The following is a 23,229-nucleotide window of genomic DNA, read 5'->3' on the forward strand; positions in this document are numbered from 1 at the left end:
TTGGAAGGTATGAAATTCTTTTAAAGTTTAATTAGAGATGGCGATTGGTACCCGGCTCAACGGGGACCTAATCTCCCGACCCCGAATTAAACGGTTATTCCTTGAAAAATACTCTCGACGGGTCGGAGATGGTATTAAAAATTAAATTTTCGATGATATTCGGGCTGGGAACGGGGATACATGTTTCGGCCCCGGCCCCGGCCCCGGGCCCGCTCCCCCTCCCCGGCCCAGCTGCCCCGACGTGAATTTATTATTTTGCCCCTGCCTATATATAATAACATTAACATGTGTGTATAGGGTTTTGGCTGAGACCACTCACACACAACACACACAGACAGAGCCGCTCTGCTCTCTCTCTCTCTCTCTCTCTCTCTATCTAGGGTTTCGCCTTCCTCTCTCTCTTTCACACTCCGACGGCGCCGATCCTCCGCCAATCCTCCATCACCGCCGCTCGTACCTCACTGTCGATCCTCCTCCCTCACCGCCGCTGCTGGTTAGAACTTAGAGCTTCGCCTCCCCCTCCCTCTCTCTCTCTCTCTCACACACACACACGACGGCTCCTCGCCCCTCACCGCCACTCCTCCCTCGGGGATGCTCCCTCACCGTCGATTTCAAAGGGTATCTCTCTCTCTCGGGATTTCGATATTGGGGGGGTTTACATACACATATATATGTGTGTGTATAGTATCTCTGTTCTTCGATTCGATTCGAATTTTTTTTTTTCTTCATAGTATCTCTGTTCTTCGACCTCTGTTTTTTTTTTTTTTTTTTCTCTCTAAATTTATTTATTTTAAATATATATATATAGATATATGATATGGTTTTTAATCTTTAATAATCTTTAATTTGAATCTTGCACATATCTGTTTTGAATCTTTAATAATCTTTAATTTGAATCTTGCACATGAACTGTATTATTAATCTTTGATTTGTTGAATCTTGCACATATCTGTTATTATTAATTACCTGAGGCTGAACTGTATTATTGATTTGAATATTTGACAGATTTATTCCAGCTGCACCATTACTACTCTTCCATGATCCATTATTGATGCTGCTGTTTGAATTTGATCCATTTTGATGCTGTGTTTGAATTTGATCCATTTTGACAGATTTATTGATGCTGCTGTGTTTGAATTTGATGTTTATAGAATTTTTTTAATTGGCAAATATGTTGACAAATATATTTCAATAGGATTAGGATGTTTACAGATTTTTACAGATCACACAAAAAAAAAAAAAAAACCACTGGGGATTTTTCGGGGTCGGGGATCCCCGATTGGGGGCGGGGATGGGGCTGGGCTATGGGTCCCCGTCGGGGATCGGGGGGCGGGGACGGGGAGTATATCACTTTCGGGGATCGGGGATGGGGAGTGTAGTCCCCGCCCCGTTGCCATCCCTAAGTTTAACCAAACTCATTTTTACATACAAGTTGTACCAAATAAAATTTTAATGTGATGTGCTATATTTTTCAGCATGTGAATGTCGCAAGTGCCTTTAGGCACATGTGACAACTAGTGTGTATACATATATATATATAGAGAGAGAGAGCACATATTTGTTGTAGTTGATCTTAGATCTAAGGTCTCTAATCTCAAATCTAAGATCTTCGATCTTGAATTTACTTGAACCAAGTTAAAATTTTTCTATTTGAAAAACAGAGTATCGCGAGAAAAATAAGAAGAGGCGAGAGAGAACGTAGATTTGAGATGATTGATCTTAGATCTGAGGTTATCAGTCTCAGATCTGAGATGGTGGAGGCAGACGAACTATGGTGGCGAAGGGGAAGATGGTGGTTATCGGTGGTAGATTTAACATGGTGGCATTGGTGACGAACTATGGAGGCGATCAGCTGCGGTGGTGGTGGAGACGATAGAGAGAGCGTTCTATAGTGAGTGACGGTGGAGGTGGATACAGTGGGAAAGAGCTCAACGGTGGCTGGGGATATGGTGGAGAAAATTTTGCTATTTCGGTACTTTTTCTTATTTTCCTGTTTGTTTTTGTGTTAATTAAGAAACTACCTAAATTGGTTCTTTCCTAGTATGATAGGGTTTCTTCTGTTATAAATAATGATTGTACACCTTAAGCTTCTCAGTTAATTAATAATATACAAAATTTCTTTGAGGATTGTCACTATTTTTCTTATTATTATGATAATCTTTAGATTCAACAAAGTTATATAAGAGTTGTGATTTTTTAGTTGCTTTACAGATGCGGACACATAAACTTCAAACCCAAGGTATAGCCAAATAGTAGACCAACACCACACAAATAATACTTACCACACCAGATGGTAGACCAAGCGCAGGGCCAGGGCCAGGGGCATCGGCATGGACAAGGACAATAGGATCCCTTGGAAGAGGGAGTTGCATCCCCATCCTCTCACGATTATAAAATTTTTTATAATTAATCAGTTAGGTAACAATAGATATAAATCAAAATGAGAAATTTTATATAAATATATAAAATAATAATAAATGGTAAACCTCACCATGAGTATATCAAATTTAGACGACCATTCATCCATAACCGGATACATGGCAGACAAATATAGGCTTCCAACTCTTCTCTCATTTTCGACGTCCCGAGCGATTTTTAAATATCCATCATGCCCCCAATTTTTTCCCCATGAGTTTTGAATTATGAAAAATTTTCTTGAATTCTCTTCCCCATAACCAACTATAACAATCGCATGGCAATAAAGTTTTTCACTAGGTTCTTCTCCTTCATATATAAAAGGGTTGTCCATGCTAGCATATTTGAATTTTGGACCAACCATCATGGTTGCTAGTACTGGTTGGGTTGTCAATGCCAACAAAAGATGCTCCTTATTACATTGGGTATTCTGATGAACCCATCAATGGTTTGCTCTTTCGTCATATCATTACCATATCTCATCCATATCTCATCGTTACACCATATATCATGGCGTACCTGTAGCAGTATTCAGGTAAACATCTCACAGCATGAGGTGTTGCACTTGTATGACATTCTATCAATTTTGACCAATTTAGCATTGATTCAACTCCTGCGACAATTCTAAACATAACTTCAACGGTGGTTACCGTACTTAAAACATAGCATATTTGTAAACCTCTCTGATCTTTTACCTCTGGCATGCATTGAATCCAACTGCAGAATGCGGGAACCCATTTTCCATCATCAACTTGCAGATGTATCCAATTCTGTATAAAAAAAATAATAATAATAATTAAGCAAATAAATAAATAAACTATAAGTGTTATCTGACTATTGAAAACAAAATCTAACACAAAAAAACTTACCGCACCCGCACCCCCAAGCTCCGATTCAATCCATTGACGAGCTGTCAATCCATCATTAAACTTAACAAATGCAGGTAACAAATTTCTTTGGGCTCTAACATCACTGTAATTGAATTTTTTGTCACATTGAACAAATTCCTTATGCATTATCTCAAAAATAGGAGTTTCCTACACTTTTGACATGTTTTACAGAAACAAGAAGAATGTTCCAGTTTCAAATGTTGATCGGGGAAGAAAAGCAAAACCTCCGTATATGAGGACAAAATTCTTGAGGACGAAAACCTCCGTATCGCTACAGTATAGGAGGGAAAAGGAGGATTTAAAGACAGGAATTGCCTTCTGATTCGGGGGCCCAGAAAGAGTTAGTCGGGAGAGGCCCAATTAATCTCATTCGGTGGGTGGTCCGTACCCTAGAAGCAAGCTCACGTAATCGAAAATCGCAAAATAAATAAATAAATAAAATAGCGTATAAAACATGTGATTTTTTTGGAGGGCAAATATTAAATCAGAAAAATTATAATACAACCATTCACATCTACTAGGTCAATAGCAGGATCTAAATAACTGTAAGATAAGCAAAGAACTATAGAAACTATAGAGAACTTACAGAAATTTTTATAACAGAGAGCGGAAGCTTACAAACTTTACAAGACTTGTGACTCGATTTCAAGTGTCAAGTGTAGTTTTTGGAACTTGTCTTGATGCTTGAAATATAGAACTTAAGACTCTATTTATAGACCTTAAGGGATAAGATCAGCATAAGATTGGGGATACGTGCCGAGTATTCATTGGACCTCATCGACGCACGATCGCGATCTTAGCAGAAACCTTATCGTTCTAGGACCAAAATATCTCTAATACGACACAAACAGGAGATAAGAGATAATATTCCTTCAGCTTTACCCAACAGTGGGTATTGATTGAAGGGGAACATTATCAACCAGGATATGACAGGTTCATAGCTCTGGTTCACACAACTGTATTGAAAGACACGCCAGATTATGACAGGTTCATAATTCAGGCAAATTATTTACAAAATATCTATAATAAGTTAAACTGATATTATTCCCACAGTTTTTCTCAGTTGCCTGAGTATTGATTAAAGAGGAATAATATGCTGACCGACACTATTATTGACAAACATGCTGACCGACACTATTATTGACAAACACTACTGATGGCTACTTGCTTCTGATAGCTACTAGACTATGCTCATCATGCCCACCACGTTCTTCCCATGGAATATGATCTACCTGTTTGATCTTATCAATAATGAAACATTCTCATCAGCATGACGAGATCAAATAATTCATTATCAATCTCATTCAGTTCACAGGTCTGTTGGTGTACTTCGGGCAGTATGTCTGAATAGTGGTTGTCACTGCAGGCGGCTCTGACGACAGCTTCAAGCTTAAGCTGTTGGATTTTTCGTAACTGTTGGATTGCAGTTCTTGCCTGTTCGATGGCATTGTCTTCTTCTTCGGTGAGACTGGCCTGGATCTCTGCCATTTCATCAAGGGGGATTCCTGAGTCGTAGGTGAACCTATCTTCAATTTGCTGCATGAGAGACTGGTATCGTACAACAATGGGATGAAATTGAGGATCAATCCAGCGACTTGATGGCTCTGTCTGGGAAAGGATGATCCGTTCATGTCTTTGAAGGGCTGGATAAGTTCTTCTAACTGCTGCAGGCCGGTTAGCACCTCCATATCGTCCTGCTCCACCTCTGTTGGCCATTCTGTAATAGAAAACAGTGAATAAACAAGTCTGGATAGAGCATCAGCAAGAGTGTTATCAGAACCATTGATGTGTTCTAATATAACATCTATGCCTAGACCAGTAATGTAGTCTGTAAATGCTATCCATCTAGACCGTGATGGTTTATGGTCCACTGTCTTATTGAAGAAACTGATTATGGCTTGACAATCAGTTCTTAAAATGAGCTGTTGCTTATCAAGATAATAAATCTTGAAAGACTCCAAGGAATTCATGCATGCGTAGATTTCAGCGTCAATGGTGGATTTGATCGGATTGAACTTCCCGTTGGCGTATGCACAAATCTGTTCCGTTGATCGTGGGTCTTTAGCAGCTAGCTTCCATTTACAGATTCCTCCCCACCCTTCCATGCATCCATCAGTTTCAAGAATAATGGAGCATTGTGCTGGAGGAATTGATAGATCAGGCAACTTCTGGATCTTGGCCTTAATCTTATGGATCAGTTCCCAATCTTGGGCATTCAGCCTCTTCTCTCCGTTTGGGCTGACCTTTGAATATAATGGGCTTAGCATACGGCCCAAATCTTTAATATATTGCCTGGCATAATTGAGGAGGCCCAACCATGAACGAAGGCCTTTAGTTTCTTTGAGCGTTTCTTCTGGGAATTGGGCCACTTTGGTTATAATATGTGGTTGTAGCTTTATCTTCCCTTCCCCAATTGTTGACCCAAGAAAATCTATTTGGGCTTTGGCAATTTTCATTTTTGTTGGGCTAAGGATGAGCCCATTCTTCTTACAAATTTCCATCATGGATTTTATATGCCTGGCATGAGTTCTTTCATCCGGAGAGAAAACCAGGATGTCATCAATGTAGACGGCAATATAATCCTCAGTGCCTTTGAAGCATAAATCCATTTTCCTCTGGAAGACTGCTGGAGCGTTCTTCAATCCAAATGGCATGACTAGCCATTCATATAACCCAAGGGGTGTCCAGAAAGCAGTCCAGTCAATTGAATCAGGGTGCATTGCAACCTGATGAAATCCACTTTTTAAGTCAAACTTGGAATAAATACGGCTATGGCCTATTTTTGCCATTATGGTATTTATACCAGGTAGACTGTATTGATCCTTGTGTGTATTATCATTTAGCCTTTTATAATTACACACCATACGCTCTTTGCCACGTTTTTCTTCTTTCGTGACTGGATCAATGTACGTACCAGAATTTACTATGAAGGCTGTGGTACGATGTCGACTTTTACTTGGCCGGATTACCTTCAATTGTAGAAGCTGATCAATATGCCTTTTGAAGCTTTCCTTCATCGCCGGAGTTATGTGCTTCATCGGACGATCATTGATTGTGAAATCAGGATTCTTCAAATCTAACTTGCAGGTAATCTGATTGTGTGACCAGTATTTCATAGGGTCTTCTCCTATGATTCCACAGGTTTTGAGCTGCATCATCAATTCTTCGAACTGACGCTCAAAATGAGGACTAATATGAGTGGAATGAAATAACCATTCTGTTGAAGGCTCATAATAATGATCCACTGTAAAATCCTCTTCTTCTTCAAGCTCCTCCAAGAGATTCACTGATTGACGGGTTTGGATTGTTATTACATTCTTGTAGAATGTAACATTATCTCCTTCAATTCGTACTCCTCCATACATTGCTCGAATGAAGTTGCACCCGATAATCATCTGAATTCTTCCTCCAAGCTTGAATGGGAAACTGTATGTATAAGGGATTCGAAACCAATTGTCCCCTATATACATCTTTCCACCTCTCAGTTTTTTGTTGGCCTTTGACTTCGAATTTATACCGTTAAATTCAACAGTATAAGTATTTTCCTCCAAGGCGTCTTCTGGGACAGAGTCAGCATCTACGACGCAAGTGGTTGCACCTGTATCAAGGATTGCGCGTAGTTGTATTCGCTGTACTCCTGGAACCTCCAGTTCCACGGTGAGATTGTAGAGCATGTTCTTCTTTTTCTCCCTATATTCTTCTCCTGCATTTACTTCATTAAGAGCAAGAATCTTTTCTGAGGATCCTTCTTCAAATTGAACATGGGCTTCAGCTTCTTTTTCAAGCTCCAGAATCTCTTCTTCCTTGTACTTTCCTTTCTGTCTCAGCTCTCGTTCATCATTCTGAAGCTGAATTACTAACTTGAGTTCCTCAAGTTCAGTCTTGTACTGGATAGCTTCTTCCCGAAGTCTTTTCATCTCAGCTTCACACCATCGAATGTACTCTTGTTGCTCCTGTAGTAATGGCTTTTGGTTGTAGGGAATTGGAGCTTTCCGAGTAATGAACGTAGTGAGGTTGAAGTAATGCTTGGCACAAAGAGCACATGTCAAGGCATTACATTTGTTGCAGAAAGCCTTCGAGTATGAGGATAAATCTCTTCTGCATGTGGTGCATTCAGGTCTCCTGTCTTCTGGTAATGGGTTTTGTTGATCCCATTCATGTTGACAGTGGTAGATCTCAGGTGAGACCTTAACTTGAGCCCGATATCCTCCTTCCTTTCCAAGCCAATAAACATTATCAGCTTCTCGAAGCATGTATATGGTTTCCGTCAAACCACCTCCAATTTGTTCAGTATCATCAATCCCTTCTGATACTGAGTAGATTGCATCTGAGTCCTCATCTCCTGGTTCTACAGACATCACATCATAATCTTCAGGAATACTCAGATTTTCAAACACAGCTACCCTCTTGACATTTTTCTTCTCCTTCGTGCAATCTCGTGCATAATGTCCTTCCTCTCCACATAAGTAGCATTTACAATGTTTTGACTTTTGTAAATACTTTCTCTTGTCAATTCTGACGTGAGAGTTATGTGGCTTGCCTTTGTAAGTGGTAGCCTTTCGAACACCATACTTCTTTTCTGGTTCTTTGTAGTATCCAGGGATAGGGATTTCCCTGCAAAAGTCCAGATTACGAAGTGACTTCTGGAATGCCGCGTTCTTGCATTCAGCTTCCAGATATTTGTAAGCATAAAGAATTCGGGGAACGACGCCAATTGTATTTGCACCATGTCGTTCTGCAAATCCTTTCTTGATTCTTTCTCCAAGGTCGCCTGGCATTTTTGACCAAAGTTTTGAGGATAACTCTTCCCCGATGAACAATCGACCTGACTTTGTTGCAAGGTGAAGATAATCATTTAGAAACTTAATGATATCCTTCACATCCCGGCAGGAAAGTCGTTCAAGGTCACGATAAGCTTCTTCCTGCATCAGCGTTGATCCTTGGTAGGGATCTTCAAGAGTAAACACAGTTCTCATCTGAGAGATGATATTCTGTGTACCTTCATTCCCATCGCCTATGGCCACAAGGTTAGCATATTCATCTGCATACCTCATTCGCCATTGTGTCCAGATTAACTTCTCCGTTTCTCCAAGGAGATTTTCCATGAACAGAAGTTTATCCCGAACATCTGTAAATCCCTGAGAAGCAACATAGGACCTTGTAATTGATTCCCATCTCATGAAAACATCATCAAATTTTCCAAGAGATTGTGGAATAATAAACATCGCTCCGGTCTGCTGCATTGCGGACGGTAAATTCCACATTTCATTGTTTGCTCCTCGTCGGAAATTAGATCGTATTCCTGTATAAGAAGGTCTTTCAGGAATATTGATCGAAGGACCTTGTCCTGTTGCTGGTGGGTAACCTGGGGGACCCATCATTGAATCCTGCGGAGGATTGTAATGAGAGGTTACAGCTGATGATGAAAATAAAAGATATTGAGGCTGCTTCTGTTGTCGTCTTTCAATTAAAGCCTTTATCTTTGCGATCTGTGGATATTCAGTTTCCGCCTTTCTGTCCACTTCTTCCATCATAGCTACTATGTTGAGAGTAGAGTCAGATTCTTCTTCATCATGTTGATATCCCAAAGGATCATGATACTCCAAAGAGTCATCTGAATCGTCATTTTTGTACTGTAGGGCAGCTTTTCCTGTACTCCCAAATCCTTCAGTGTTCCTCCAGTTGCGAGTATCATGCCTTTCATCATTCCGAATGTCACAGAGATTGCGAGCATCTTTTTCCACCATTCTTGGTAAAGAAACCTTCTCAAAGATGATCTGAGCAATTCTGTCACTGGCGCGAACTTCAAACTCCTCCTGATTATGATTAAAGAGAAGGACCTTAATCTCCCCTCTGTAATCAGGGTCAATTACTCCTGCGCCAACATCGATGCCATGTAGTAAGGCAAGTCCTGATCTTGAGGCAATACGTCCATACATTCCACAAGGTATTTCCATGGCTAGACCAGTAGAGATTAATGTTCTTCCATAGGCTGGAATAACATACATGGCTATTGATGTTAGATCATAACCAACAGCTCCATCAGTTGCTCGGATTGGTCTGGTTGCATGTGGTACCAGTTTGATGAATTGGACAGCATCGAATCCTTCATACTCGCTCATAGGATAGCAAGTCCGACAAAGTGGCTTTTCCTTCTTGTCTTTTCTTTGCTTCCTGGACTGTTCTTGGGGAGGATAAGATGATTCAGCATCAGTATCAGTTTCTGGTGTCGGCAACATTCTTTGCCTGTGTCGATGTTGTTGTGGATGTGGTTCAGAAGTTTGAGGTCGTGGTTTCCACTTTCTTCGTTCGGAATATGGCCGCCGCCTTTCTTGCTTTTCTGGTGATCGCCTTTCACCACCTTCCGTTCGTCTTTGGAACTCTGCATATCTCGTGCTTGCTTCTTCAAGAGTTTCTTTGAAAACATTTGGTTGTTCTTCAAAGAAAAGCAGTGTCTCTTCTTGTTGCTGGATAACTGGATAGTCTGTTTCATCATCAGGATGAGGGATATATGTGGAACTATATCCCAGAGGATAATCATCATCATCTGATTCCCATCCAGTTGCAAGTATTTGTTGACGCTCTTTTTCAAAACTTTTCCCAGAGTAGTGGCTAGGAGCATTATATTTGACTAAATAATCATATTTGCCACTAGGTTGGCCAAGCGTATCCCAAATATCCGTATGAATATTGAGATCTTCCTTCTGGCTTGGTTGCTCTTCAAGGTATAACAGTGTCTCTTGTTGATTATGGGATTCGTTCCGGATGGACTGAGCGTCATCGTCAGATTGCATAATTTCATTATCATTGGCATCATAATGAACTGGATCTGCACGTTGAGCGGCTACATAGTCCCCGAATCGCAGGCTGAAATTACCTCCAGGTAAATTTCGAGAGACAGCTGTTGTAGGCTGTTGAGGATGTATCCTTCTGACTGGTGGTCGAATAATCCAGTTACGTCCTCGCAAGACATCAGTGGGAACTTGTTCTCCTGGGATTGCTTTGACTCCTCGAGATGTTAGAAATTCAGTAACTCCTTGAATTTCATATGCGAATCCAACGTTGGGAGTGTTGGATAACCTTCCGACTAATCCTCGAGTAATTAATAAATTGGCTTCACCTCCTTGCCAATTCTCGTATCCTCTTGTCTGAATTACGATCTGCACATGATTGTAGAAATCTCCAATAGTCATCATAGTATTTGGAACTATATAGACCATCTGTATTCCTCGTGTTAAATCAACCTCCATAGATGCGAAAGTTGCTTGGTCTCCCGTCCATCTTGTATCCCGCAGAACTAGAACAGCAAGATTCCCTTGCTCTATCCGATGTAGGACTTGGAGTCGGATTTGAACAACTCCGAGATGGATGTACTGCATATGGCTCCTTCGTAGTTCTTCATAACTTTCTTCCTGGATGAAGGGCCTTTCAACTTGCGTTTCTCCTACGCAGAGTACGGCTTCTTCAGATCTATGAACATAGACTCGATGATGTGCATCATCTCGTCTGGTCCTGTATAACACCTCAGCTGGTGCTATACTTGCTCGATCTGCCATAGATAATTGTAGTTGCACTTCTGGAGAGATCTGCTGCTCCAAGGTATTTGATGTTGAGGGGCGTCCTCGTATCCTTTGAAGTGCGTTTCTTGCTCTTCTTTGCAAAACATAGTTTCGTCGCTGGTCCTGACGATATTCTCGGATCTGATCTTCAAATAATGGTGCTCCAGGTGTTGCTGTTGTTGGCCGTGGCTGGTTAGTGACTCTTGGCAAGGTCACCGTTCTTGTTCTCGAAGATGAGGCCATTTAGGAGTTTTTAAGCCTGAGTTTATCAAGCTCGTCCTGTAACAACTTGTTTGGATCCCGATGAACTCTGAGAAGTCCCTTTCCTTCCTTTGGCTTCTCCTTTGGTCCGAGAGAGAGTTTTGCGATATTTGCTACAAGATCGTCGGTTGAAAGTGCTGGAGACTTCTGGGCTTCCAAGGCTCGGATTCTCCCTTCAAGTGCTTCAACCTGTTTTGACAATCTTAAACAAAGTTCAATTATGGTATTATTCTGCCGTATCAGGGTTTTTACACCTGATGGTGTGGACAACTTATCAGAGGAAGTTGTTAAGCCGATCCCTGGTGCTTCAGTTGTTTCAGATGCTTTGAGAGCTTCAAGGTACACCAGTTCGTTTTGACTCATTCAACAAGTGCCCTTTTGAGCTGTTGAAGAATCCCTTCTATCGACTTTAGCTGCTGTTTCCCTTTGTTCCACGATTGTCTTTCAAGGAAAACCTGAGTTAAGGAACTAATTCCTTTTTCAAGCTTCTCTACCTTTTTACCAAGCTGCTGAACTGACGCTTCTAGAGACTGAATTTGAATTTGCTGGTCCTTAAATTCTTTCAAGTTTACTTTGCTTGAGAGACAGACTCGATCGTAGATTACAGCAATATTATGAGCTAGTTCTTTAGTTGATGGCTTTTCAGTTGAGGCAAGATCAAGGTAGTTCAGGCGTGAAGTTCCTGATTTATCATACCATTCTCTAATGTTTTGTTCCCATATATTTGTCATATCATTTCTACTGGTCTGAGTAAGAATATATTAACTAGTCTGAGCTATCTAGATTATCAATTTACCAAAAGGAAGCGCTATAGACTATATTTAAATCTCAAGGTCCAAGTAGTCCTTACCAGTTAAATTTTTGTTCACCACAGGGTTTCACTGGACTTACTCCTCTCTGCCAGATATAGGGCCTGTGTCTTTTACTTAAATCTTAACTTCAAGGATTATACTGCCTTTAGAGAATTAAATACAGAAATCATGCTATACCTTTTTATAATTTTGATAAGTTCAATAGCCTTTGCCTTGGTTAATATATGATTACCTTTGCCCTGGCAGGATACTAATATAGTTTAAACATTAAATAAGACAGAATAAATCATTCAACAACAGAGGCCTTCACTACCCTGATAAGTGTTTACGCTATAATAGCCATATTAACCAGCTCTGATACCAATAGCAGGATCTAAATAACTGTAAGATAAGCAAAGAACTATAGAAACTATAGAGAACTTACAGAAATTTTTATAACAGAGAGCGGAAGCTTACAAACTTTACAAGACTTGTGACTCGATTTCAACTTTACAAATTATTTACAAAATACAGGAATACGATCTAATTTCCGACGAGGAGCAAACAATGAAATGTGGAATTTACCGTCCGCAATGCAGCAGACCGGAGCGATGTTTATTATTCCACAATCTCTTGGAAAATTTGATGATGTTTTCATGAGATGGGAATCAATTACAAGGTCCTATGTTGCTTCTCAGGGATTTACAGATGTTCGGGATAAACTTCTGTTCATGGAAAATCTCCTTGGAGAAACGGAGAAGTTAATCTGGACACAATGGCGAATGAGGTATGCAGATGAATATGCTAACCTTGTGGCCATAGGCGATGGGAATGAAGGTACACAGAATATCATCTCTCAGATGAGAACTGTGTTTACTCTTGAAGATCCCTACCAAGGATCAACGCTGATGCAGGAAGAAGCTTATCGTGACCTTGAACGACTTTCCTGCCGGGATGTGAAGGATATCATTAAGTTTCTAAATGATTATCTTCACCTTGCAAGGCAAGCCACATAACTCTCACGTCAGAATTGACAAGAGAAAGTATTTACAAAAGTACTGCAATCCAACAGTTACGAAAAATCCAACAGCTTAAGCTTGAAGCTGTCGTCAGAGCCGCCTGCAGTGACAACCACTATTCAGACATACTGCCCGAAGTACACCAACAGACCTGTGAACTGAATGAGATTGATAATGAATTATTTGATCTCGTCATGCTGATGAGAATGTTTCATTATTGATAAGATCAAACAGGTGGATCATATTCCATGGGAAGAACGTGGTGGGCATGATGAGCATAGTCTAGTAGCTATCAGAAGCAAGTAGCCATCAGTAGTGTTTGTCAATAATAGTGTCGGTCAGCATGTTTGTCAATAATAGTGTCGGTCAGCATATTATTCCTCTTTAATCAATACTCAGGCAACTGAGAAAAACTGTGGGAATAATATCAGTTTAACTTATTATAGATATTTTGTAAATAATTTGCCTGAATTATGAACCTGTCATAATCTGGCGTGTCTTTCAATACAGTTGTGTGAACCAGAGCTATGAACCTGTCGTATCCTGGTTGATAATGTTCCCCTTCAATCAATACCCACTGTTGGGTAAAGCTGAAGGAATATTATCTCTTATCTCCTGTTTGTGTCGTATTAGAGATATTTTGGTCCTAGAACGATAAGGTTTCTGCTAAGATCACGATCGTGCGTCGATGAGGTCCAATGAATACTCGGCACGTATCCCCAATCTTATGCTAATCTTATCCCTTAAGGTCTATAAATAGAGTCTTAAGTTCTATATTTCAAGCATCAAGACAAGTTCCAAAAACTACACTTGACACTTGAAATCGAGTCACAAGTCTTGTAAAGTTTGTAAGCTTCCGCTCTCTGTTATAAAAATTTCTGTAAGTTCTCTATAGTTTCTATAGTTCTTTGCTTATCTTACAGTTATTTAGATCCTGCTATTCATTTTTGTACTGTAGGGCAGCTTTTCCTGTACTCCCAAATCCTTCAGTGTTCCTCCAGTTGCGAGTATCATGCCTTTCATCATTCCGAATGTCACAGAGATTGCGAGCATCTTTTTCCACCATTCTTGGTAAAGATCGCGGAATGGATTGAATCAGGTGGCATTTCATTCATCATCCGTTCAAAATAGGCAGATTAAAAAAAAAAATCAATCTGCATCCATCTACCGGTTTGGCGGATGTATATTGCACAGGCCATGCTGGTTGGCAGATGAATGCGATCAGTTTGGCGGTTTAAACCTTATAAATTTTAGACATTTTTTTGAATTATAATTCATAACTTTTACAATCTATAATAACTAGTAATTTGAAGAAAAAAAAAAAATGTATTATTTGTCTATCATAAACTATGGCACCGTGTATGTATATTTTCAAAGTAATGTTTTCTATTTTTACAAAAATATATACTGTATTATTTCTATTCTTTGTTGTTATTTGTTAGCAGTTTCTTTTTTATTTTTTTTGAACTTCATCTACAATCGGATCGGGTTCATACGGGTGCGGGATAATTGATCTGCCGTCCGAACCATGTCCACAGATTTTGAAATATTTTATCTGCATCTGCCGGCCGAAAGACATGCATCCACCTAAAATTAATTGGGTTAGATCGGTCGGTTAGGTTGGTGGGTTGAACAGATCCATGATCACCTCTAACATCTACAAATATTACCATAACCAACATCATCATTCCATCATCCCAATAATCATCATCATTACACCACTGTCGCCAACTCACTTTTATCTTCATTACATTACACCTTTACTATCACCGCAATCACTATTTTCTTATTTTCACAATCATTATCATTGGCACTATAGTTACCATTGTTGCCTCTACTTCCATCACCACCACCAACCGACTTACTATCACAATATACAATTAAAAGATATAAAAATTTAAATTTAATATTGTACATATCAAATAATTTATTTTAATTCTACACTTACATTTTTATCAAACATATTCTTAGCTTACAAAATTTAGCATTCAATTTTCACCACTTAATTTTTATTTTTTCAATTTTATTAAACACCACTTAAGTCATCCATCTATCTCTGTATAAAGAAACTAAAAAAAAATAAAAATAAATTCAAGAAGCATATTATCTTATTGAGATTTTTGGATAGAAGTCCCACAAATGGATTATATCTTATAAAATGTCCAAGTTAAAATATTTTAATATCTAAGATCTTTCATGTCATATTTTTATTGTGAAAAGGACAAATTAAAATAAATAAATAAATAAAATAAAATAAAATTGGACTTTTTTACCTACAACTTTCATTATCTTCTATAGCCTCTCATTTTCTCTCAAAGTTATAAATTATAATTCAAAAAAATGTCTAAAATTTATAAGGTTTAAACCGCCAAACTGATCGCATTCATCTGCCAACTGGCATGGCCTGTGCAATATACATCCGCCAAACTAGTAGATGGATGCAGATTGATTTTTTCTCTAATCTGCCTATTTTGAACGGATGATGAATGAAATGTCACCTGATTCAATCCATTCCGCGATCACCTAGTAGATGTGAATGGTTGTATTATAATTTTTCTAAATTTAATATTTGCCCTTCAAAAAAATCACATGTTTTATACGTTGTTATTTTATTTATTTATTCATTTTGCAATTTTCGATTACGTGAGCTTGCTTCTAGGGTACAGACCACCCACTGAATGAGATTAATTGGGCCTCTCCCGACTAACTCTTTCTGGGCCCCCGAATCATAAGGCAATTCCTGTCTTTAAATCCTCCTTTTCCCTCGTGTACTGTAGCGATACGGAGGTTTTTGTCCTCAAGAATTTTGTCCTCATATACGGAGGTTTTGGTTTTCTTCCCTGATCAACATTTGAAACTGGAACATTCTTCTTGTTTTTGTAAAACATGTCAAAAGTGTGGGAAACTCCTATTTTTGAGATAATGCATAAGGAATTTGTTCAATGTGACAAAAAGTTCAATTACAATGATGTTAGAGCCCAAAGAAATTTGTTACCTGCATTTGTTAAGTTTAACGATGGATTGACAGCTCGTCAACGGATTGAATCGGAGCTTGGGTGCGGTAAGTTTTTTTTTGTGTTAGATTTTGTTTTCAATAGTCCGATAACACTTATAGTTTATTTATTTATTTGCTTAATTATTATTATTATTTTTTTATACAGAATTGGATACATCTGCAAGTTGATGATGGAAAATGGGTTGTTCCTGCATTTTGCAGTTGGATTCAATGCATGCCAGAGGTAAAAAGATCAGAGAGGTTTACAAATATGCTATGTTTTAAGTACGGCAACCACCGTTGAAGTTATGTTTAGAATTGTCGCAGGAGTTGAATCAATGCTAAATTGGTCAGAATTGATAGAATGTCATCCAAGTGCAACACCTCATGCTGTGGGATGTTTACCTAAATACTGCTATGAGTACGCCATGATATATGGTGTAACGATGAGATATGGTAATGATATGACGAAAAAGCAAACCATTGATGGGTTCATCAGAATACCCCAATGTAATGAGGAGTATCTTTTGTTGGCATTGACAACCCAACCAGTACTAGCAACCATGATGGTTGGTTTGAAATTCAAATGTGCTAGTATGGACAACCCTTTTATATATGAAGGAGAAGAACCTAGTGAAAAACTTTATTGCCATGCAATTGTTATAGTTGGTTATGGGGTAGAGAATTCAAGAAAATTTTTCATAATTCAAAACTCGTGGGGAAAAAATTGGGGGCATGATGGATATTTAAGAATCGCTCGGGACGTCAGAAATGAGAGAGGAGTTGGAAGCCAATATTTGTCTGCCATGTATCCGGTTATGGATGAATGGTTGTCCGAATTTGATATACTCATGGTGAGGTTTACCATATATTATTATTATAAAACCAATATTTGTCTGCCATGTATCCGGTTATGGATGAATGGTTGTCTGAATTTGATATACTCATGGTGAGGTTTACCATATATTATTATTATTATATATATTTATATAAAATTTCTCATTTTGATTTATATCTATTGTTGCCTAATAGATTAATTATAAAAAATTTTATAATCGTGAGAGGATGGGGATGCAACTCCCTCTTCCAAGGGATCCTATTGTCCCTGCCCCTGCCCTTGGTCTACCATCTGGTGTGGTAAGTATTATTTGTGTGGTGTTGGTCTACTATTTGGTTATACCTTGTGTTTGAAGTTTATGTGTCTGCATCTGTAAAGCAACTAGAAAATCACAACTCTTTTATAACTTTGTTGAATCTAAAGATTATCATAATAATAAGAAAAATACTGACAATCCTCAAAGAAAATTTGTATATTATTAATTAATTGAGAAGCTTAAGGTGTACAATCATTATTTATAATAGAAGAAACCCTATCATACTAGGGAAGAACCAATTTAGGTAGTGTCTTAATTAACAGGAAAATAAGAAAAAGTACTGAAATAGCAAAATTTTTCCTAAACCCTAAACCCAAATTTGATACTAGAATGAAAAGAAATATTTTGAAAAAAAACTATGGTCAAATCGGATTCGTATGGACCAAGTAATTGACGAATCATAACAAAACTTTCTAAAAATGGCAAAATCGTGAAATAGATGGCCTAAACGATTGAATTTGCCCAAAATCGATCAAGGTCCATGGTGAATTGAAGGATCCTGATTCCAAGACAGTTTCCATCAATCCACCAAATTTTACACAATTTCGAGCATGTGCCATTTGGTCTTTCATTAGTGTCATTTTCCCTCTTTGCCCACATGCCTAGCTATATGTTTTAGGAACTGTATGACCAAACAATTTCGAGCATTTTCCTTCTCGTTTTTATGGTTTAATTTAATGTCATTTTAAGAAAATCACACTTAATTGTCAATAATGGCACACCCTATTTACTACCCACATGCCACCCCATTCTTTTTGCGGTGCATTGGTTAACATTGTTTTATGTTTGTCTTTTGTAGATGTGTTAGTCTTTCTTTTTCGGGTAAAAAGAGGAATGATTAGAGGAATATATGAAATTAGTGAATAATTTTTAATCCAAATTGATTGGAGGAATGGTTGGTGGGGTGCTCAATTTTGTTACCAATCAAAATAAGTTTTGTGTCATTGGGCTTAAATTGCAAACTGCAACAGTATATGATATTGAGTACATTCTTGTAAGAACTGAATTGCTTGCAATAGATAGTGTGCCTTTGTTTGTATCTGTAAAACAAAAAAGAGAAATTCAGGTAAACTATTAGGGATGTATCTGCATAACGTCTCTGTTGGTTTGTATTTCTTTTATTTGCTTCTGTAGACTTACATTTGTGTTTTAACTTGTAGAGCTACTTCAACTGTCAGCACTGCAGTAACCCCTGTTCCAAGATTACCATCGGAGATCACTGGGCAACCTGTGGAGAAGGTACTTAAATGGCCAATCCTTTTTATTAATTAGTTCCTTATTTTTTTTGGTTCTCTTCCAAAACTGTTTACTTTGATGCACAGCAACCCAACGCAAATCATCAAACCAATGTAGTGTGCCAGAGTCCATTATGCATACATCACATTTTCTTTATCTGTGTATTATTGGTATGTGTTGTGCTTTGATTTCCTTATTGTCACATATTGTGTTTGCTTGATGATGGTAATTGTGACATCTATTAAAGCTATTTGCTGATACGAGTTATTGATGTGGACAATTGTCTTTTTTGCATACTTAAATTCAAATTGTTTATTATGAATTTATATTTTTGGCTAATTCACTGAAAGACCCCCAAGAAACAAAAAATAGACTATGTCATATGATAGTCAGTATGCAATTAAGTACAGGATTAGGACATGATCTAGTGGATAAGCTATGTTAACAGATACATGGAATTGTTTAAACTTTAAAGTGGTAAATACTTCTGAAAACACCATAATACAACTCAGTTTAAGCTACATACAGTTGTGGAAACTCTCAAGTCTTTTGGCTTAGGATAGGATGGATAGCAGGGGTTATGAGAGGAGACAGCGATGCCTTCCTCACTCTTGAATCCTTCAATAAAAGCCATTTAATTCAGTAGAACTCAAGGCAGTATAGTCAGTGTGAAGTGTACTAATGCTTCGTGCACATATATTAGCCGATTATAACTCCACATACAGATGTCAAGCATTGTAAACTAAATGGAAAGCCCCGAAAACCCAACTTGTGACAAAAAACCTTAATGGCCTTAACTTTTTACATGAAGACATGGCTTAGGACTTACAAAATCCTTAAAAAGCAACTTTACTGTTGCAATCATCAACTTGTTTCAGCAACAATATTCCTTTACTTCAAGTTGATGGAATATATACATAGGAAAGCCAAAATCCATCAAACATCCAAGAAAGTTGAAACCTGATCAAAACCCATACTGACATAAGAAGCAGCAACAGAATACTGATAATTGAAAATTAACAAGAAAACATGGTACCTGAAGCTGATGCTCAACACAACACCACCAGAGTGCCTGCTGCAAATTTTGAATTTTGCCCCAAAATTGAATTTGTGGACTCCACCTTCAGTTGTCCCAAAATAAACCATTCCACCTCATTCCTTCTTCTCCCTTCTCTCTCTAAAGCACGTCACAAACCCTGCCCTTCGCTCATCTCTCTACAAATTTGGCATTTTGGAGGGGGATTCAACTTTCAAGTGAAAGAGAACTTGTAGATCATTGCAAGGGCTTCGTGTTCATCTGAACAGATTTGCTTTTCGGCACTATTGGGATTTCTGAATTTTTTCTCTATTTGGGTTTGGTTGGGAATTTCGATTTTTTTACTTTTCTTTATGCATTTTTATAGTTACATGTGCTATTTCATGAAAATCTCAACCTGTGCTGTCTGATTTTTTTAGGCTAGTTGAGACAATGTCAGCATGCTAAATATATGATTTCTCACCTTAAAAAGTCGTTAAATACGTACGATTTGATGAATAACATGTTATAAGATTTGAGAATGATAATAGTCTTATTCATTGCTATATCCAATCTTGGTTTTGAACTATATAAATAATGTAATTATTCATGAAGTGCTTATGAATTTTAAGTTTCAAGGTGAAAATCCAAAAACTTGGCCAAGTGAGATTACAAGTCCCTCTAGTTAGCAAACCTATAAAGCCGGAATTTTACTCAAATTGTGCTAAAGTAAAGTCCAAGGAAGACACAAATCCTGGTTGTGTGTGTTGTGTGAATGTTATTGTGTTGGGTGGTTTTGATGATGAAACTTGATTTGGGAAATAAATTTCGAGGAATGGTGTAAGGCGTGACAAATTGGTAATAAGATTTGGAAATGATGGTAGTCTTATTCATTGCAATAACAAATGCTGATTTGGAGCTACATAATGTAAACATCCATGATCACTCACATATGTCACTGTAAAAGTGTTTTGAAATTTTAGACGGTCTCAACTACTAGTTGGAGCTCATACCCTATTTTTACGTTTCAGATGCACCAGTCCTTGATTAAAGCTGGAGTTTATGATTCTTTTGTGAAGATCAACAGTTGTATCAATGCCATTGGGCATTATTTTGTTGTTGGATTGCATGGGCATGTGTTGGCCCTCTCTTTGGGCTTGTAATAGTTAACTGTTGATAGATTTTTACTTGCACCGTGCCAAATTACCATTTTTTTCTTTCCTATGTCTAAAGCGAGTGCACCAAATTACCATTTTTTTCTTTCCTATTGTCTAAAGCGAGTGCACGTAGTACTAGCAGCTTTATGGGTAAATTTCTTGTCTTTATAGTTACAGTGATTGTATGTTTGACAGGGTGGTTATATTTTGCCAAACTTTCGGCAGGCATGCCGACATTTCTTTTTACATGTGACCTAAATTTGACTAAAGAACTAATGTTTTCAAAGGAAAGATATTTTGTTCAAATGAGAGGTTTAGGCTCTGCTTGGTTGTTAATTGAAATCAATTTTCAACACGTGAGCTCGCGCATGACGTTTGGATACGACGTTAAAAAATTGATTCCGCGTGTTAATTCAAATTACATTTTGAAAATCTGTTTGGTATCTCGTACTTCAGTTCTCCGATTTCAATGTGTCTGTCTTTTTCCTTTTTTGCGATAACTATTCAATTCCTACTAATCTGGTAAATAAATTCTTCATCTATTATGTGCAAATGATTTCAGATGAGTCGAAATTAGTTCTCAAATCTTTTTGTTTAAATTTGTAGCTGACTATTTTTTTTTTTTTGTTTCAGATGTTTTCTGATTTTCCTGAACTGTTTCAACCTTTTGCCCATTAATCTGGTAAATCAATCTTCATCTGTTATGTATAAATGATTTCAGAGAAATTGAAATCAGTTCCCAAATGATTTCTGAGAAGAGAAATTGAAATCAGTTCCCAAATGATTTCTGAGAATTTGTAGACGAGTTTTTTTTATTTCAGATCTGTTGGTATTTTAAATTGTGAACTGTTGAACCTTTGCACGAAGAGATACCTGGGACACCCGACCGGTCGTCCCCCGGGTCATCCGGCCGGTCGACCTACCGGTCATCCCCTGTGGCCAGCTTGCTCTGCTTTTAACTGTTTGAACCTAGAACTATTTGAACCTTTGCACAAAGAGACCCCGTACCTGAAAAAAAATTGATAATGTTTTGTAAGATTTACGTTATGATTTGTATTTTAAAATATTAAACTTAGTGTATTTATGTTAATTTTTATTAATATGTATTCTCAAAAGTTGTTGACTTTAACAAAATTTAAAAAAAAAATTAAATACGTATTTTATAATATGTTTGTACAGGCGTAAAAAATAAATTGATAGAAAAATTAATTGACACAAAATAATTGATATAGGTTTATTTTAAAATGAAAAAATTATTTGAAAAAAAAAATTATTCAAAAAAATTACTAAAAAAAATTTAATTGACAAAAAAATCAATTTTTAATTTCAGTATTTTAAAAATAGTTTGGTTATTATTGTTGATAAAAAATATAGATATCGATAAATGCGTTGTGTGTTTAATAATAAATTATTGGTTGAATTAAGTTTTGAAAATTATTTTCAAAACACATCACCAAACAAATTTTCATATTTCACATGTCACATCAAATTTTTAAAACTTAATTCAAAATACATCTTCAAAACACAATTCAACACTCTATTTAAAAATCATAACCAAACAAATTTTTTACACTCAAATCATAATTTTACAACTTACAAACTCAAAATGCAACTCATACTCTCAAATCACATTTACAAAACACAACCAAACGTAAGCTAAATATTTACCTAAAAATAACAGGAATAGTATAAATTAAAAAACAACCGCAAACCCTATAAACAAAATTATAAGGAAATAAATTATTTTCCACCTAATAATTGAAAACCCATAAATAAACTGATGAAGATCGATATTCCACTGATTTAAGGTCCAGCTTTTGCAAGATCAAACCCAAAAAAGAAAAAAACTGTAAAATTACCTTTGAAATTGGGCGGATCGAATTTGAGAGCGAGGTCGTACGATCTCGATCTGGAATTAATTGGATTAACTGAATGTGTTGCGAAGGCGAACCTGATTCGATCACCACCGGTTGTCTCGCTGGCTGATCACCGATTGCTAGAGAGAGAGAGGGATGAAAGAACGAGAGAGTGAGTGAGAGAGAGTGAAGCCTGCAGTTACCCCAAAAAACATAGAGTGAAAGCTGCAGCAAGAGAGGAGATAGAGAGAGAGAGATTGAAATCCTTCTGATGTTCGGAGGCAAAATAGTTATTTTGGGAAAAAAAAATTCTAATATATATATATTTTTTGGGTGATTGGCGCCCCAAATTTTATTTTGGCGTAAAAAAAATAATACTTTTAACGGCGGGCGTTGTGTATACCGTGAAATGTATTCACTTTTCACGACTGATGTATGTGCGTCGTGAATAATTGATATATTAACGGCACGCCATATGCACGTCGTAGAAAGTTTTATTATTTACGACGTGCATTGCAAACCGTAAAAAAATCATTGCTATTACCATTCACGGCCTACGCAATAGACACGTCGTGGTTGGAAAAGTATTTACGACGTGCAAAAAAAGTAAGTCGTAAAAGTGAAAAACTACGGCGTGCATTTACTGTGTGTCGTTGATGTGGTGTCGTAAAAAGTCAGTTTTGTTGTAGTGCTCCGAAATCGATGGTCCAGGATCAACATCACCAACACCATCACCACCTCTGTGTACATCAATCTCAGATAAACTCAGACGACCTCTGCATTCATGAATAACAAATCTTTTCGCCTCTCCGGTAAACCCACAAACATAGTCCGTATCAGAATTGGAATAGCCTTGGTTGAAGCACAGTGCCAAACATCAA

The 23,229-nt window shown here is 37.6% G+C and overlaps 1 protein-coding gene across 12 annotated transcripts; it reads left to right on the plus strand.

Annotated features, from left to right (window-relative positions):
- Positions 1 to 286: 286 nt before the first annotated feature.
- LOC114323589 (uncharacterized) lies at positions 287 to 21,607 on the plus strand. Of its 12 annotated transcripts, none has more exons than XM_082884474.1 (6): positions 297 to 493; positions 1,662 to 1,972; positions 16,097 to 16,174; positions 18,245 to 18,323; positions 18,407 to 18,490; positions 20,367 to 20,666. In XM_082884474.1, exons 2-6 carry the CDS (start codon positions 1,947 to 1,949, stop codon positions 20,496 to 20,498), a joined length of 399 nt encoding a protein of 132 aa, XP_082740600.1. In that variant the 5' UTR covers positions 297 to 493; positions 1,662 to 1,946; the 3' UTR covers positions 20,499 to 20,666. The 12 variants fall into 12 exon arrangements, 7 of the variants coding, with proteins under 7 accessions (XP_082740600.1, XP_082740602.1, XP_028127016.1 ...); XM_028271215.2 differs by having other exon boundaries at positions 304 to 618; XM_082884476.1 differs by lacking the exon at positions 18,407 to 18,490.
- Positions 21,608 to 23,229: the final 1,622 nt, after the last annotated feature.

Source organism: Camellia sinensis, chromosome 8, assembly GCF_055761805.1.
Source record: "Camellia sinensis isolate YWXY chromosome 8, ASM5576180v1, whole genome shotgun sequence".
Lineage (NCBI taxonomy): Eukaryota > Viridiplantae > Streptophyta > Magnoliopsida > Ericales > Theaceae > Camellia > Camellia sinensis.